General features: G+C 39.4%; 1 protein-coding gene across 2 annotated transcripts; it reads right to left on the bottom strand.

The window, feature by feature from the left end:
* Positions 1–4,490: 4,490 nt before the first annotated feature.
* Positions 4,491–19,377, bottom strand: LOC106030552 (carbonic anhydrase 3-like). Of its 2 annotated transcripts, XM_066993143.1 has the most exons (8): positions 19,077–19,377; positions 18,442–18,639; positions 12,627–12,745; positions 11,717–11,809; positions 10,726–10,791; positions 10,401–10,556; positions 6,328–6,459; positions 4,491–5,249 (listed from the first exon to the last, which is right to left on the bottom strand). In XM_066993143.1, the coding sequence occupies exons 1-7, from the start codon at positions 19,120–19,122 to the stop codon at positions 6,340–6,342; spliced, it is 798 nt and encodes a 265-aa protein (XP_066849244.1). In that variant the 5' UTR covers positions 19,123–19,377; the 3' UTR covers positions 4,491–5,249; positions 6,328–6,339. The 2 variants fall into 2 exon arrangements, with proteins under 2 accessions (XP_066849244.1, XP_047901804.1); XM_048045847.2 differs by lacking the exon at positions 4,491–5,249 and having other exon boundaries at positions 5,267–6,459; positions 19,077–19,373.
* Between the last annotated feature and the right edge of the window lie 421 nt (positions 19,378–19,798).

Raw genomic sequence — 19,798 nt, 5'->3', positions numbered from 1 at the left:
TGCTTTCATACCCTATCCAAGGATTTACACCAATTAGCCAGGCAGCCTTTGAGAACTACCTCTTGGAGAAAGGAATAAGTGAGTTTAATTTTGTTTTGTGATGTGTAACAGTTGTTGCAAGGCTGCTCTGTCTTAAGTCGAGGCAGTGAATTTTTATCTTGGTAAAAAAAAACACAACTCTTAACCTCCTGTTATGACGCTTGCAAAATTGGAGCTTTCTTAGGCCAAAGGCCAAAAGCTTTCTTTTTAAAATCTCTAAAGTCCATGTCAGGCTTCTGATTCACTGTAAGCACAATACTTATTGTGGAACTCATTTAAATGCTCTCCTGAACTTACTTCCTCGGCAACTTTATGGTGTGAGAGAGGGAGAGTTTAATCCCCTTCTGAAACTGAACAATTAACTTAAATCCAATTATGAAAACAGTGGGTCTTTATACCAGTGATGGCTCACAGGCTGTTCAGCAGCATGTGGTTAGTCAGCAGTTTAAGTGTTGCCTCCATGCCAAGGTTTAACACGACACAGGTGCTGCTAGATAATCTAAAGCCAAGTCTGTGGAAAGCAGTAAAGCAGAAGGCTCTGCTGGGACACATATCCACTCTCCTTCTCTTACTCTTCAGTGTTATGCAGATATGGTGGTTCCCAGAGCCAAGAAAGTTGGCTGCTTCTCCTCTCAAATGAAACACTTACATATGTTGATGGTTATAGGAAGATCAATAAAACTTCCCCCCAAATCCTTTTTGTCTCTGGCCTAGTCTATGTCCTAGTCTACTGGCTGTACTCACATTGTTAGTGTATATTCCTTAGCATTCTGATTCTTCTCATGAACACACATTCTGAAAGTCAATGCATTTTGGAAAGCCGCAAAACTGATCTGATCATTTACTGTGAACTGCAATAACCATGAAACCTCCCTACCATGTACCATAATCTTTGGAATATTATCCAGTGCATAAAATCCTGGGGCTAGAGATTTCCAAGTGTTTCCAGAGGAGACTTACTGACATGGTTCCACAGATTTCTGCATCCATTTTCCTCACCTTGTTTTTGTAGAGAATCACAAACTCTAGACAATACTCAGCCCCACTACTGAAGAGTAGAACAAGTACACTGGCATTAAGAGAAGTAAACCCAGGAAACACACAACACTTTTTGCACACACTTTTTCCCACAGGTATGCAAGGCAAGAATGCAGGTTCAGTGCAAAGAAGAATCTGTCTCATCGCATCTATTTCAGACAACCACATGTGCTCTGCAACTAGGGAACCATCTTGTGTTTTGTGTAAGTGTGGATATTAATCCAAGCTGCCCTGTGCTTCCGTGTGGGATCACCAAGTCTCTGTCTTGTTGTAGCACATAAAGGACAAAAGCCACAGCCACCTTTCTCAAAGTTATCTGCTCAGGTTCCCTCAAGTGGTCTTTAATCAGTCCCATGCCTTTGGTATGCCCGTGTCACCACTTACCAATGAGGTACACTCCTGGTTTCAAGAGACAGAATCTGACCCTTTCGTGTTTCAGGAGTCCTGAAAACCCAAACAGTAATAATGCTTATTTACATAGCATGCATGTGTTTCATGTATGTATGGATATACATTCAGATAGATAGATACACAGATAGTGCTTTAAAAGCACAGAGTCATAGTTCTATGTGAAAAAGGCTTTGAGGCAATGGAGTCAAACATTATCCAAAACAAGCCAGACATGTTCCAGCTTGAGCCAGCGTGTTCCACTGGAGGCGTGATATGTTCTCTAATGACCATGGTTAGGGATTATCGCATGTCCTTCTAGAAGGATGGATTTCTCCAGCTGACAGATTGAAGAATTCAGGCCAAGAGAGATGTCACTGCTGTAAAACTGCCTGTGAACAGGACAGAACACCTGTGCCAATCATTTCTTGTGATCACAAATATTCACCATAGGATGCTTTATTACAAGAACACAAAAAATGCACAACAGCCTGATTCTAGCTGGAAGGGCTGTGTTTTTCATGAAGAGATGTCATAGTAAAACCCTACATCAAAACAACCAAAAAACCCACAAGTTTTGGGGAGTGAAATTACATCTATGAAATGAGTTTCCACATGCTTATCTTTGAAGTGGCTGAAAACTAGACATTTTCCCCAAGCACATGAGGAGGGAATGTAAATTGAGGTATTTCAGTTAGAATGTGATCCTGTTGTTTTCCATGGGGGTAGTATCTAGTAATACTCACGTTGATAAGATGAGACTATGGGAACAGATCTGGCGCCATGTGTACTGCAAATCAAAAGCTCAAATGCAGACAGCCCACGACTGCTACTTGGGAAGCAGCACAGACTGCAGAGCACCACTGTGATTCATCCACAAGCCCAAAACTTAGAAACTGGTCCCACTGTGCATAGTGTGTTTGTTCCCTGCACAAAGCCTGTAAGTGCGCTCTGCAGAATAAGGCAACAGAACCAGGGTAGCTGGGGGACAGAATGAATTCCCCACCAAATCAACGTACATCAGGCTGTACAAACCACTCTATTCAGCTGCTGCCACAAGTTAGCATCTTCCTCTCTAAGAAATGCTACAAAAAGAATGAGATATTTACTTGGATACCTCAGATTTTTCAGAGAAGTAATTTAATCGCAAGTCATAATAAAAAGGAATAAAACAATCTTCAGACACGCTCGGGGGATTAATCTTCCTCTCTTTTTCATATCTTATTATCTGCTTTTCCCATCCTTCTCCCCTTATCTCATTCATAGATAATACTAATATTTGCCTAGTCTTGATTTTACATTGGGTATCTTGAAAGAGAGTAAGGAGGCAAATTGCTAGCCATAAATCAAAGTCTGAAAACACAGAGCAAATACAGAAATACACAAAGGCCAGTTGTGCTGCTTTGACTGTCTTGTGTCCTGACTCTTCCCACTTTACCCTATTCCTTCATGGCCTTTTCTGCTTTGGAAAACACTGCTGTGGAGCTTCTGGTTTAAAAGCCAGAAGCTTCTGGTTTAGAAGCTATGATTCTTTCCATATATACCTTCTTACTCATTTTCAAGTGTGCCAGTGACCACAGGTACACCTGTGCCTTTAGAGTGTTTCAAGCTTCAGGAAGACTTGCAGCACCACAGACCTAGACCCAGCTGAATTATTTGTGACATCTGCAGCAGATGAACAGGGACTTGGAGAAGACGCTGTCAATGAACCTTGCAGTGTGGCTGAATGTTTCATGTCTGCATTTCTGCTTTAAAAGGACTGTTCCTCATTAGCACTTAATACAGCCAAATATAGTCATGCATATAAGCCATATAAAATAAAATATAGTAACTCACTGTTTTCTACCTGACCTAGATGATTTTTTTTTCTCCCTTTTTAGCAGGTATTTCTGATAAAAAACAGACAGCTGGGGCTCCCTGCTCTCACTGTGCTTAGAACTACACCCCCATAGAGGAAATGTGCAGATAGAAGTGAGATATGTGGGATGTTTTGACTACAGTGACCCGTGTTCATGAATTCAGTCATATCAGTGATTAATTTTCTTATAGGTACAGAAAGCTGCAAGCTAAAGGCATGGGAGGACATCTGTAAAATAACAATGAACGTGGCCAGAGGGGAGGGAAAATTGCATCAGACATGAACACATTCTAAGTGCTGACTCACCCCACCCCACATTTCCTCCCTTGCTGCCTTCAAACCTCTCCTTAATCTCCTCATACTTTCAATTTACAGCTCAATTTACAACTTCAGTGCCCTGCCACCCCCATTCTTTAGCTTTCTGTTTTCTTTCTACTCCTACACTTTTCTTTTTTTTTCCTGATGCTTGCTGAACCACTGCGTTCTTGATGTCATCCATTACCTCAGACAGTCCCTTGGACTTAGGAAGGATGTCTGCAAAACAACTGCTAAAGCCCATATGCGCACACAGTCTCATATCTGCAACTGAGGGAAAACAGTCCTGAGCCTAATTTATTCTACCTTTTACTAATTATGAATAAAAGTACTATGGAAGCACCTGCATGGGAAATTCAAATGACACTTTTTTTAGAGAGGTAACTCGGCTTGCAAGTTTAAAAGAGCTAATAAATGTGATTCTAAAGGATGAGGCTGACCTCAGCTTCATTTACAGAACCCAGACAGCTCCTTCACAAAGTGTGTCTGGGAAAGCACCATATAATTAAAAAAAACCCTGAGATTGCATGTCCCAGTTTTGCATTGTCATAAACTGCAAGAAAGGTAAAGCCTACTCTAAGCTTTAAGATATACAACTTAGTTGTTATTATAAAATAGCCTATCTTCTAATTCACAGGACATACACCACAGAACTGACTGGAGAAAAGAAGTGTTTATAGTATTGTTTTCTCATATTTGTATGCATCAGGACATGTTCTTATCCCTGCAGCTAATACTGTGTTGCGTACTGGTGTTCAAATAGGAAGCTATGCTTTGAGCCCTCCTGGAATGACCCAGCTGGGAAGAAAATACATTTAATCAAGTATTTAAAAAAATAAATATATTTGTTTTCAAACACAGGAACCACCATAGGCTTCACTGATATAAGTCATTCATTCAAGTGGAAGTATATGTAAGACAATCTAACTCAGAAATGCATACATGCAACATAAACAGCGTTAACTTATCCGAATCATTTCACAATATGGCTACAAATGAAAAGCACAAACACGAACACCACAACGCAACACATTTGGAAAATCGGTTGGGAAAAAGCTAAAAATGACTAAGTGAAATTTCCCAACCAACACACTACCTGTTTGAAGAAAGAAACAGAAGTGAGGACATGGTCCAGAAATTTTCACAGTGAGGAATCTGGAGACAGTATGCATATCCCATGTCACATCAAGGAGCTCAGCAACATCCTCCTGCCCTAGAATGTGGCAGCTAAGAATCTATTCATGACACAGCAGTAGCTAATTTGTATTTCTGGAGCTGAATCTTAATTACAATTCAGATTAACAGTCTTAAATACACATTGAACTTCTCTGTTGTACAATCAGCTTGTGAAGGGGTTGGTTGATTCATATGATATTACATGAAAGCCATTGCCACAATAGTGTGATCTCATTGAAAGAATTGATATAGATCTCTCAAGCATGTAGCACATTTAAGATGCTATTTCCTTGCGGTCACATAAAATATCAGTACTCTTGTGGTTCAAAGAGCCATCTGAAAAAGATACCATCCATCCTCAATTTCCATGAAGGCATATTATAGAGGACATCGACAAGTACTTCTACAGAATTATTATTTTTGTATGTTCCCAAAACTGGAAAAAAAACATACAAAACAAATTCTTAAGTAAATGTATTTATTAATGTTGCATTTCTTAATGCAGAGATACTTTTATTTCAAGTATAGGCTTACAATCCTGCTTCATTGTTCTTGATTCCAAAACAAAAGACAAGAACACCCTGGTCAACTGCTTTTTGATTAGAAGACTCAAACTGTAGTTTCAGATATTTATGCACAAATCTCATTGATAGCAGAATCAATTATATTTGCACATGAACAAAGAATTTGCCTAAAAAAAATACTAAAAAAATAATAACTCTTGCTATCTTAATATCCTTTTAACACATAAAAGCTAATTCCATACATGAAAAAACATATATTCAGGATACTAAGATAAAGTCCTCAAAATCCATGTCACTGATTGCCACAACATTAAAATGCAAATTAATCGTTTAATATGGACAACCAGTTGTGACATAAATACAAACAAATCTTCCCCAATTCCATGGTTTTAACTAAGTATGATTCAGTGAATACTACTTTCAGAATAGATTTCTACCTGTCCTGTTACACTTGTCCTTTGTTTTAAGAAGTTAAATGCTGATTTTGCTATCAATGGTAATGAATCAGTTTTCTATCCTTTCATATTTTATGTGAATATCAAATACCAAAAGAGCGATCTCATCTATTAATGTGCAAAACTGGTGCAGCTCAGAGCAGAATATGCTTAATCTGAAAACATTTAGTGAAAAATATGGTATTATGCTGAAAACAACTGCAATATCTTTAGTTTGTAGCAAGACAAGCACCAAGGGACATGTGGGCAATAGGAAATGCTTTTATAGTTGTTAGTAGCATCTTCTTTCGTCCTTCATACTAATACCAAAAGCTAATTTTAAAGCAGTAATGAAGAGCCAAACAGATTCTCTATTTCCAGTTTAATGATAGGATTTTCCTATGTAAATTTTGCCCTCTGAAAGTGAAATTCCCTTTTTACAACTCAATGTTTCAGCCTCCAAACATACAGCTGGAGTTCCGTCTAAATGTAACAAATAACCCAAAACAAGACCATCTTCTAGTTCTAGAGGTCACCTCACTCGGGAAAAACCAACCTGAACCAGGTCCTAAAGGAATGATGCGCTCACCATCCTGAAATACCGAGGCTGAGTTGGGCGCCAGTTATCGACCAGGGGGAGATCAGGTTCATTCTCAGCATTCTTGGATAAGCTACGGAGCTTTGCCATCTGTAGGAGAGCAATATCGAAGTGTCATGACAGAAATCCCTGAGGATCAAATCCACAGCCCAAGTTAAACCCAGCCCAGTTAAACCAAGGAGGCTCACCCAGCCCCAGAAGCTGGGGAGAAAACCTCCTTCAAAGTTGTGAGGATGTCCTTCACACCATCACCACAAGAACTGTACTCACCTTCTTTTTCTAGCACTGATATTCTTAGAAATAGTCAAGAGACAAAACAATGGGTCCTATGTGAACAGGATTGTGAGAAGTTAAGTACCATCACTTATGTGCTGTCTACAGAACTGCGTACAGCTACAGAAATAGTAAGAAGTCCTCGGAATATGTGAATAGAGCAGCCTATGTCCTAATAAACTTCTACTCTAACCCTGCCTTAACATCTGATTGTTAAGTAGCCACTGGAGTTGAAAGGTGTTAAGACTAAATTTTAAACTAAATTATAAACTAATTGTTCACTTCTGTGGTGGGTCTGTAGCAGCGGATAAATTCTGCTGCAGTAACACAGAAAAAATTCATTACTAGTGACAGGAATATAAACCTGGATGATGACTTGGTCAAGTTTTCAGACAGTTTGTAAATAGTGTCTGCAGCTTCACTCTTTTTGGTCATTTTTTAAATCAAGGTATATTTCTGTTGAGGGATGCTGTAAAAATTTTGCCCATCCTCTTCAGAACTGCATAATGGTCTTCCTCTACAACTTTCAGATTTTCAAAGGAAGCAAAACACACACCCACTCACAGATACATTATATTCATTTGCTGCCACTGCTGTGCATGACATTAGATAGGAAGCATATCAGCTGTGATTCAGACACTTGACATTTCACGTTCTGAATGGCTTACTGTGAAGAGGATTGCATACATTTTTCTGTGCATACACTTAAAAATGTAACCCCATGCGTGGCACACATCAAATTGGCTCATAACTGGCTTCAATACTCTGATGTACCTACCTTATATAGTACTGAGTTCAAGCCCAATGGAACTGGAACTTCTGTCTGGGCTGTAAAAACTGTGTTCACAGTGACTATACTCATTCCAGTTTATGGACTGAGCTAGCTCACACATCTCAACACTGCTCTTCACTATGTGGCTGAGAAAAGCCAACCATCTCAGTTTGCCTGACAAACGATATGTGAGGGTCACATTCATAATCAGTATAATGTGCATCAGCTGGATTATTCATCTGAAACTGAGTTCCAGATTTCAGATGAGGAACAATTTGTATGAGAACTGTGAGAGAAAAATAGTTCATCAGTTTTGGTAATGCTGAAAAAGTACAGTTAGAGAAGAGACTGATGCTTTTTGCTTTGTGGAAGACACCCTACACTGAGTTAAAATAAATAAATAAATACATACATACATACATATATCCAGGCTATAACTACGTAAAGGTGAAAAAAAATTAGCCTGTAATTGGATAGAGGAATTCCACAGTTAAGTTCCTATCCTTTCATTAAATGTAACCTGAGCAGCTAGGCCACCCTCTCTACATCTCACAGGGATTTCTGGCGAATTGATTTTTCCTACAGAGTACTGATTACCAGCGCCTGCACTTATCCTTGCGGCTAATATGCTACTACCATCTGGCTGCAAAAGCATCCAAGTGATCCAAATGCATATGCACTTCAAATAAGCACTGTTAACAGGGCTGCGATGGTGGCACACCTTCTAGGATTAGAAATAATTGGTAACATGATCCTTTCCTATGAATGCATTATTTAGACTGCAGACACTCTGGAGTAAGGCAAGTCTTTCTATTGCACTTGCATACAGCACTTCACATACAGTGCTAATTCTGGCTGAAAAGAGTTAACTCAGGAAAGAGCCAATGTCCCATCTATATGTCAAAACTTCCTTTTTACCTTAGATGCTCCATTTTTTCTGCAGTAGGGTCAGTTAGAGATCTGCCTATACGTCTCCCAAGACTCACTAACTTCAGATAAGCTGAAAAAAGACCATAACCCAAATACAGGGGTGATCAGAAACTCTTCTCATGAAGCTGGATCAATGATGTGATCATATATTCCTTGCAAAACACATTTTAAATCAGAGATGCTCAGTAATGACTACACCTTCCCTAACAAAATTTGTAGTTGATCTTCTATAATACAAATCTTTAAGCAGATTTATTTTGTAGAAACCAGCCAGAGCCAGTATTTTTCACACAAGTACCAGCTTCAAAGTATCCCATATATTTTAATTTTTGGATGGGCAGAGAAACAGGAGGCAGACCAAATCCATAAACTGTGAAAATTAAGCTGTAAGTTATATGAATACATTACCATATTTCACCTCTTGCCAGCTAAGGTTCACATCATACCTGAGTTCTATTATTTGAAAGATAAAGAGCCACATAAATGCAAAGTAGTAGCAAACAGATTTTTTTTGTGATACATGGACATCAATGAATACAATGAAATGCCTTATCACCCTGAGGACTTAAGATGAAAAGTTATGTGTCCATATATAACACCTACTTAACATGTCAGTCACTTGATTAATGTTCATTTTCTCACTGTGGAGTCTTGAAATTGGTGATATCATATCATTACAGTCTGCTAAACAGAGGAATAATCTCAGATGAGAAAACTGACGTGTGGTATTAGTCACTGGCTGAAATGTGATGAAGGAAAGAATTCAAATTTCTATAAATGTGACTGGGGGGAAATGAACATTAACAAGAAATACCGCTTCATAGTAAATGACCAGAGAAGGCTTTCAAGTTAATGCGAAATTATAGTTTTCTGATGCTTCTCCTGTTTGTAAAAGATACAAGCATGAGTATCAAGCAGGTAACACACTTCCATAACTTTCTTGAGTACCTGAGATCATCCAGAAGGTGGGGCTGACAGATTCAACAAACCTATCAAATTTATATTCTGATAAAATATGTTTTTGAAAGAAACATGCCATAAAACACATTTACAAAGTAAAATGTTCAAAAAGTTGGAAATGCCAAGCTGCATTAGATGAGCTCTGTGGACTCTGGCTTCATTCAGTGCAACATAGTTATGGTACCTGTTTATTATTAGTCTGACCCACTGCATTTCATTGCAGATGGTCACTTTTTCATAGCAGCTTTATTTTGTAATTTTTCCAGTGATTGCCCTCAAACATCATGAAAAACAATAAGGCTTTACCTAAGGAAGCTTGAGAGAACATAAATGATTGAAAAAATCCTACATAATCAAAGCTGTTGGTGCAAACCCAACAATAACCTTCAGCCAAATGCTTCAATGTTCCGATTTAAATGGCTGCAGAACACAGGTTAATGGTTAGAGATTTCCTACAATGGGTCTGGGGGTAATGCAGGGTTTTGAGCTCTGTGTAAAATAAAGTGTATGAGCCACATCCAGATCCACCCTTAACTACTAGCAAGAGTTAATACCATGGGAACACAGAGACAAGAACAGAAAGAGAACTACCTCTTTTCTTTAGCTGATGTCACAAGGGATCTCTTGCCCATGAGAGCAAGAACTCTCATAAATAGTAACTACTGCTTGCTACCAGTTCTGCAGCTATAAACTCTTACCAGCTACACTGTGTTCTGACCTTACTGATTTATAAAGGTCTCTGACGCTTGTAGATTTGAACAACCTTTCTGACATGGGCTGGGAAACAATCAGTTGTTCCCAGTAGAGGAATAGTAATTGGAGAATGTTAATGCAGAAGTCATAGAGAGACAGTTAAGGAGGTGGGTCTAATAGGTTGATTGCATATATTAGGTTGTAGACTGCAGTCTTTTGAAGATTTTTGCAGATTCCCTATGGATCCCCAAGATAGTTTCTAAGGCATTCCGTTCTTTACTGTCTTTTTAATCAAGCAATTTCTCACAGAATCCAGTAAGCATTTTCATTATCAAAAGATAAGATCAGTTTACTGCATGTAACTAAAAAGAGGTGGGTAAAATATCATCTAATTGAAGTTTACCTGGTCTGAGCTGACTATGATAGGCTCTCTAAGAATAATCCAAGTGATGCACTCTTCACAAGGTGGAGTAGTGAAAGAACCATGGTATGTCCAGTAGTCACGAGATTTAGGGAAAAGAATTGAAGGATCGAAGTTTGGAAAAGGAGCTTCTTTCCCCTTAAAACAAACAAACAACATTTTCAACAGCTCTAATTATGTGAAGATTTAGCTCTGACATAGAATTTGAAAATTATGAAGTCATGCCACTTGATGTTTTTTGTCCTGAGAATTCCCAACAATCAACAAAACAAAACAAACAAACCAAAAAAACCTCCACCATCGTTACCTTTGTTTTGATGGCATTTATTTCTTCAAGAATTCTCTTCATCTCTGGTTTAGGAGTTTTCCCTACCTGTGAGGAAGAAAGCGTGAGCAAACCAGAGTTCTGATGATCAGTTCTCTCCTTTCTGATATTTTTAATATGTGCATCCAAACATATATTAACTATAAAATTATAATACAACAACCCAACCTGTCACTCCTATCAGCTGAGTAAGATACGTATGCCATCTGTACCTTCTGTACCTTCTCTCTGTACCCTAACAGGTATTATGATCCAAATGAGGAAATTACATCAGTAGAGAAACCCAGCATCACAGGTAATTTCCTAATATCATTATTCCTATTGACAGTGAATTTTAGCCTAAGAAAGACCACCAACTCTCCAGACTCAAGTACAAACTTTGGAAAAAGTTTCATTCTAGTTTAAAATCACGACTTCATGGTCAGATCTACTGTTTGCAATTGCTGATCTCAACACAGATGTCCATCTATCTCTGGTGAATATTGATTAAACAAGACATAACAAAGGCTGGTATTTCAGGCTAAGACTGCATGCCCCGAAAAAGGATTTTTAAAAAGGATTAGTCCATTTTGCCTAGTAGAAAGCTCATGAAAAGCCTAGAAGATGTATCTGTCCCTGAAATCAGTCCATGACTAGCACAAAAACCAACTGATTGCTATTGGTCCAAGGGCTACTATTGATATTGTGTCCCTAAAGCAGGAAAAAATGCATCTGAATTTACAGTTTCCACCAGCCACATGGTGACACTATAGCCGCTGGGACAAGTGTGTGGAGTATTGAACACCATTGGAAATATCATGACTCATGCTCTATTACTTGAAAAGCACGCATTATTGAAAGTCAAGCCCTTCAGTGTGGTATAATCCTTAGAAAATACGGAAAAAAAAAACTGAAAAGGTTTTGCTTTTTAACCCTGCAAGAACAGGAATGTGTACAGTAGGAGTACAGAGAAGGAATACATACTTCTACTTACTTGCAAAAAAATGGCCAAAACAGCTATACCATCTGTTCTTCTCACAGCATCAAGGTAATTACTGTATTTTGGATTCCAGTGTAACAAATGTAGCTGGAAACAAAGAGAAACAAACATAAAGAGATCCATTATTGAACTGCAAACCATTAGAGGCTGAATTTAGAGTTCTTCATGTTTATGTGAAAGTTTGGAGCCATAAAGAATGAGGATTAAGCCTTCAAAAAAATTAGACCACAATTCCTACATGAATTATACAAGTCATATTACCATTTAGACTACTATTTTGCTTTAAAATGAACTACAAACATCTCAGTGTTAAAAGAAGTCTCATCCTAAAGATGAGGAACATAGACAAGATGTTTACGTAGGCAGGCAGACCACCCACAATTCAGAAGTGATCTACCAATATGTAATTAATTTCCATTTAGTTTTCAAATTACAGTAACTCTAGTAAAGAATTTATAAAAATATATGCTCTGTATATTATTAATCTACACTCCTCATCTTCCCTTACCATCCTAAAGGTAGAAAATTAATGTAAGGCATTCCTTCTCATTTCTGTGGCTACAGTCTGACACTTTAACCATAATACTATATCTTCAGAAAAGCATTTTAGTAAGTTTCCATTGCTTCTCATTAATTCAGTCTTGATGCCCTCTGTTTCAAGCTACAATGGCTTGAAAACATGGAAACTTTTGTTGCACATATAAATTTTTTATTTTACTATACAGTAAGAATTACATCAGTGCAATTCACATTTATAAGAATCTACAGAAGAAGAAAATGTCACAGATAGATAAAGATAATAGAAATATTTGAAATGCTGACAAATGACAGTTCTTGTCCCCCTGAACAATAATGAAAATCCTACTTTATAACATATTTTAAAGTAAGAAGCAGTGAGTCTTACCTCTCCTGCATATCTCACTCCATTCACAACATGCTCAGAGCCATGGTCATCAGATGAACCCCAATGAAAGTGAAGTTGACGCAGCCTGTAGACTCCTGGAAGTGGCCCACCTCTCAACACTGCAATTGATAATCTGCATCAGCATTAGACTCAGGTATTTTTCTTTTTTTTTTTTTTATTATGAAATATACGTTTAAAATATTTACATACAGTTACTGTACAGAGCTCCTACATTCTCAGAGCACTGCATACCTCTTGGATATCTGCAAGAGCACTTCAGGCAACTGTTTTCAGCTACATCCACTCACAGGCAGCTGAAAATGCATGCCTGGCTTCCATAATAGTCAATTGAGACCACCGTTTTAATTAATTTACATAAATGTGAGCATCTGAGCTATGCCTATCTACACAGGGCTGGCAGATATGATACAGAATCAGTAGGAGAACTGTACATTTGTAAAGCTGTATCTGGAGGCAAGGCGATTTACATTAGGTCATCAAAAATGACATGAGATACCTATGTTTGGGTAACTGAATTAAGCCCCTAATCAGAACAGTCAAGCCTCTGAAGTAATTCTGCTTGCCTTAAGTAGGCACTCCGCAGATGGTGACCTGAATTGCTCTCCAGAATCCATTGATTCAGTATGATTCCATCTCCACTGGCTAGGCCTATATTAAAAAAAAACCACGAGACACCTAAATTTAATATTTACCTATATGAAAGCAAACAAAAATAGCCATGATTAAGATCAGCTACTGAAATGCTGGATGTTAAAGAAATTCCTGCAAAATTCTACAGATTGCATCTGTTACGGCAGATGATGACTTCTTTGTTTAAAAAACTACAAAAATACTGATGCTGCTTCTGCTATAATGGCTGCTCCCTCTGGCTGTGGAAGACGGGAGCAAATGGTCCAGAAAAGCAATCACTGAGAATGCAAACTCTCTTCCTAAAGAAAAGTTCAGCCTGTGACAAGCAATAGCCTGCACTCTAGATAATCTTAGCATTTTTACACAGCAGATGAAGGCAGAGTATTTGAAAGGAGCTCACAATAAAAAGGGAAGAACCTCTCAACATTCACCAAATACTAATAAATATTCAATTCTCATTCACTTTTTTTGGAGATAGAAGTGAATATGCATTCCTATAAACCATTCAGCAGTTCTCAGGAACAGGTTTTTGTATAGTAAAGAAAAATATCCTTAAATCTGAAGAGATAAAGGATGAAATCCTTGATCACCTTGAGAAACAAAGTACTAAGGACATCAAGAATATTCTTTAATGAATATTAAGAGCAAGCTGTTACTCTCAAATTCGTTTTACTTGCTCCCACAGTCATTCAGTACCACAGCTGGTGCAGACACAGTAACAGTAGTAGCTGACAAGGCCATCAATTCTCCATTAAAATAGATCTGTAAGACCAAATAATCCAGTTTAAGGTAAAAACGTGTCATTATTTCCACAGATGGGCCATCAGCAGACAATTGGGCATTAGGTGAAGCTCTGCATCACCTCATGCCAACACATTCCTGCTTCACTCATCTATAAATAGGCAGTGGATTTTGCTAAGCAAACTTTCAGCAGATAGAATGATGCAAAGACTAAGATGCCTCTAAACCAATATCTCCCAAAGGACAAAACTTTTTTGTTGTTGTTTTGTTTTTTAATTTAATTGCAAGTGTGTAGTATAATAAATAGAAAATATATGACATGACAGTAAGTAGAAATTATGGGACTCCCTCAGAATAACAGGGCCTAACTGCAGGAAAATGCACCACCAGCCCAAGAAAGCAAGGGAGAAAAGAATTCAGCACTTTTTAGTGCCTACAGGGCCCTTATCATTGCAAACTCTCGTCCTACTGCTCTTTTATCTGGGCTTGCACACTGACCCTCACCAGTGCCTGCTACCAGGCACTGCAAAACGCTAACAAAAATGTTGTGTCAGTCTGAAGCACTTGCTCAAATTCTGTGTCTCGCTAAAGTAGGACTGGCAAAGTTATGCCAACACAACTGTCTGCCCTGCTGGCTGTGAAGGCGTACCTTGAAAGTCAAATGGAAAAACATAGGGAGAACCAAGCAGAGTCATGAAGTGAGTTGTGTTTATAAACACAAGAAAAATTAACTGCTCCTGCAAGATTTACGACCCTTGCATGCTGCCGCATCCATAAAATGAACTGGTAAACCACAGTGAAATTAAATTAGTAAGATATTACTGCTCGACAACTGAAAAGGATGCATCACCTTTGTTATGCTTTGTAACAGCATATATGCTGCTTTGTAACAGAATGTAACAGTGTAAAAACTACAGCTTTGTAATGCCAGTGACAAATCTTAGCCATTATTAAATCCTCTGCTCAAATAGGATCTCAGTTCTTAAACACACTGACTAATTGCAGGGGTCAAATGTGTTTGCTAAAAGTTTTCTGAACATACTTCCACATTTCTCATTGAATTTTTCCTTGAGTAAACAGTGAATAGATATGCAGAAGAATTGCTCTTGTTCATATTTGAACTTTGTGCTCTTCAGGGGACAGACAGGGAAAAAGAGAAGTCCCTGAGGAGTTCTGCCAGTCTGCCAGAGACCTTTACTTGACTGCAACACCCCCATTTCAGCTCTGTGCTTCTGGATCAGAGCCTGCTCTCAGTGAGCTCCCACATCCTCGTGATCTCAGGTAGGGCTGGCATCCCCGTCTCCAGGGGCAGAAAGCTGACAACCCACTTCATAACCATAGCCTCAGAAGGCCCTTGACTGTCCAAGAATTTGTACCACCAACAATAGCATGCAAGTCCAAAATTTATAGAAACTCAGCTCCTGCATCCCCCGGACCCAAGCTCTGCAGTGCTCCTTAGCACTCTATACCTTCCTGCAGACACCACAAATGATAAACGTGCTAAGCACCGAAGGAAGAATTTAACTTTGCTGCCTTTAGAAGTACGCAGTATAGCCATGAAGTATAGTGGTAGCTATGCTGCCTACCGGGGTACACAAGCATGGGGATTTAGCTGTGCTATTCTTGTAATGCCCACCGACTTCTTCCAACATAAAGTCGGTACACAAAATGTTAAGTAACTTTTTGCAGGAATAAACCAAAACTGGAGGGTCTATGGACAGACTTCCCAGTTCTAATTAAAGTTGCTGGGCTTTGTACTAATTGTTTTGGAACAAGTCAACACATGACTGTTTATTCACCGGAAGCTGATAATCAAAATCTCATCTGCAAAGATAAACGAGGTTTCCCACAAGGTGGTACTCTAGGAAATGGTGCCCACGAGCACTTGTCATGCTAATAACAGACCTATAAGCAAAAGTTCTCACTATTTACAGTAATCGTCTGCTTAACTTCTTTTTTCATCATCCACTCCCAAAAGGACACATTCCTTTGATAAGAAATCAAGAGATTCTGCAAAAAAGCATCAGGGTAGCCTTATAAAAAAGTGTGCCTGCACTGAGGTACTGCATAATTTATAAATAGCTGGAGATAAACTCTCCAATTGCTTGTATTGGAGTAGCTCCAAAGATAACAGCAACAGAGCCCTTTACAATATAAAATGTGAATTACATTGGATTATACTATTCCCAGAAACTTCTCTCCAATAATTTGAGTTTAAGAAACTGTCCAAAAGATGAATATTCAATGCTCTTCTGGCAGAGAAGACACGATAGAAGGAAAACTCTGAGAGAGGTGCATAGTAATTTGTTTTATCATCTTTGCAATCTACTAAGCAATTAGGGAATGTTTACATCTACTTCATCTATCACTATTAAAAACCTAGATGTAACTACAGATACAAGTATGACCACTGTAACGAAAAAGTTATGAAAAGAAAGAAAGCCTTTAGTTTTCTGGCTAACTCAGAAATAATTCAGCTAAAGTGATAGATAAATAGATAGGTAGATAGAATGGTTTTGTTCCAAAGGAATAAAAACTTCATTTTGATGTTATTGCTATTATATATATTATGCAGCAAGTGGTTTCTTTACACAGAAAATAAGTCACTATACATATCCAAGAAGCTTCAAACTTGCTCAAGTCAGTAGGAGTATGCACAGTGGAATTTGTCCTGCAATTAGCATTATATTAGAGAAGGAACACCACCCACAGACTCTACAGACAATGGTATAACACAAAAAGGCATAACAATAAACACTGAATGTTTCTTGCCTTCAAAGAGTTGAGAAATACACCTACTTTTTTTTTTTTCCAGTGAGTCACTTTTTATTTCTGAGATCAGAACACAACAGATACTGTGCAATTTATCTGAAAAAAATTCAGAAAGTTCCAAACCTTTCTTCTCTTTCTAGCCACAGCTTTGCATCTGTGTTATACATTGCTGTACCTGGATACTCCCTATGGTGCACAATCTGAGTAATTATAACAATAACTGACAGTAATGCAAGAGATGCAACCATTGATTCATAGAATCATAGATCTGATGCTGTTCCAACAAATAAAAGAGATGGTAAAAAAAAGAAGTAAGCAATGGTCATGGAGGTCTTCCCATATGCCACAGCTACCTGTCTTTACTTATGTTTAATGCTATCTGATACTAAGAATAATATTTTTATACAAATAACACTAAATATTACCACTTTGCTAGAAAGGTAATCAAACTCTTGATGGCGTAGTCATTTGTGACTTTTGATAGTGTATTACCTAGTCCATTACACACATTTTGATACTCAGTTTTTATGATAACCAAGTCATTTAATCTAAATTAAATTAGTTCATGTAGGTATTTAAGACCAACAAACCTATAAGCAAAATTCTGCTTAGTAATTATAGCAGTCAATCCTAGTTATATTGTAAAGAAGCTTATACTGTAGTTAAATTAGTCTGTTCAGTGTAGAAGATTGACTTTTTATTACTTTACTGAAATTGACATTCCTTTTTCCTTTTCTTACCATTTCATGTGCTATAAATAATAACACAATTCTGTTGACCTTGATATAAGAATAAAGAACGAGGTATGCATTTGATTTTTCCCTTTTATCTTAGTACTAATGCCATTTCATACTTTAATGGGATGTTTTTCCTTTGAAATATAGCCAACAGTGTCAACATGAAACTTCAATGGTTATGCCAACGCAAACTAAATACTTCTAGCACCTGTTGAACAGAACAGACACATCTTTTCAAAATACATAGCCCCACTAACTCTTAAAAGCTCTGCATTATATATGCAGCATATTACTTCTTGTATTAACTGTGAGTGATGAGAAAAGATTCTGGACAGTAAAATATTTTGGACATTGAAACTGAAATACTGGAATTTCTTATCCTCATTAAGACAAAATTTTATGAATGTCGAAGTGAGTTTTAACTGATTAAATAAAGTGACTTAGTGGCGATATCTGGTTCAGTACTTCATTTATCAGAAATTACATGGGTACAGTTTTCCAGTATTGTGACTTCAGCCATATACATAGTTACAGATGTTCTGCTGGTCATGTCAAATAGCCTCAAAAGGATTTCAGTCCTCATAGGCAAAGCCTGGACTGCATGGGCCCCTGGAAAGCAACACAACAGCACTGTGGCAAGTGCAGAAATTTACCCTTCACCTTAATTCATGCTGCAACAAGCTTATCTGCAGTTCTCTCCATTCCCTAGGATTTTACCCATGGACTTTAAAAGTAGTCACAGGCCTTTCCCACCAGTTGTGCGGGGCACTGGGGTCACAGTATCCTGTATGTGCCATGCAGGTGCTACATAAAGACCTCCTTACAGCCATGAGCATTCAGAGCACTGTCTTTCACACAGTTTGAGAAATATTCGCTAATATACCATAACAGCTCAAGGTAAAAACGTAACTAACCTGATCTATCGAAAGAATCATCAAATACAATTCTGCACGTCTTCCCATTATTGAGGATGGTCTTCGCTGCACCGGGGTCGTAACTAGCGAACCACGGCAGGAGGGAGCGATCATAATGCACTTCTTTGTTATTGATTTCAATAGGTGACTGATGGCGTCCTTTGGCAATAGGGTAATTTTTGTGCCACTGCTCTGGTCCTAGAAAAAAATACGGAGAAATATCATGAAAACCTTTTCCAGCTAGGTATGAATTGCACTTGTTTCACAACAAATGCAAGTTTGTCTTTGCCGTGCTATGGAACGTAAATAAAATGTATTCGCAAGTGGGTTACTAATCACCTGGCTGTTAGTCATGGCCTGTCAAGAGCTGTGCAACAAACAATTAGCTCATTCCAGCTCGCATATTACACACCATAAGTTATTCAGCTGAACCCAAACCCACACAGCACCCCCCAGATCTTACGTAGCAGGTGCCTGACAACGCACCGGGGGAGGAAACGAAAGGTGTGTGCTCAAAGCCCGGCAGTGGCTAGAAACACGACGGGGTACACCCAGATGGTGACCCAGATGGGACACCTAGCCTCGGCCCCAGGCACCCCACTGCAGGGCAAAGCCGGTGCCGGACAGGAGCTCACCGTTGTCGCTGTCGTAGCCCCAGGGGTAGTAGTTGGGGTTGATCATGGTGCCGCTGCCTCGCCCCAGCCCCTCCCGGCAGCTCCGGCAGGACGGTGGCCGGGCCTGACGGCGGCTTTTTATCCCCTGCCGCCAGCTCCATGCCCGTCCCCGCCGAGAAGGACAGCGGGGCCCCGGGGCGGGGAGAGCCGCGCTCCCTCGTACCGCCCGCCACCGCCCCGCCGTCAGGGGCCGCCCCGCCGTGAAGGAGCACGGGGGGATGGCGGCCGGGGATCCGCTGTGTGGGGAGGCCCCGATGTGTGGGGAGCACGGAGGGGATGGCGGTGGGGGGGGGGGGTTCTCGGCCGTCCTGGGTGGGGCACGGGGGCTGGGGCACACCGAGGCGGTGCTGGGAAGGGCTGCTGAGGGGACGGCTCTGCTGCCGCCTCTCCCAGCTCTGAGTGGGGTGTGGAAACGTGTGAAGGAGCTACAGGGCTGCCAGAGCAAGCAGTCCACTTTCTTCACAAGTTTGGACTTTCCCTCGGGCTGAGGCTGAGGAGTGTTATGGGTTCTGTCACCACAGTTCTTATTCTTACACAGGAGGACACCGGTGCACACCCTTCACCTGTGCACGGCCGATACATGCCTGCCCCAGATGCTCTGCCATGGTGCCACTTGCCCTCGTGTTTCTCCGAGGTTGCTGGGCTTTGTGTGGTCTTATCTGGAAAGCCCACTTGCCGTGAGA

This window comes from Anser cygnoides, chromosome 2 (genome assembly GCF_040182565.1).
Source record: "Anser cygnoides isolate HZ-2024a breed goose chromosome 2, Taihu_goose_T2T_genome, whole genome shotgun sequence".
NCBI lineage: Eukaryota > Metazoa > Chordata > Aves > Anseriformes > Anatidae > Anser > Anser cygnoides.
Note: the sequence above shows the minus strand (reverse complement) of the source record. Positions and strands in the feature narration are given on the sequence as shown.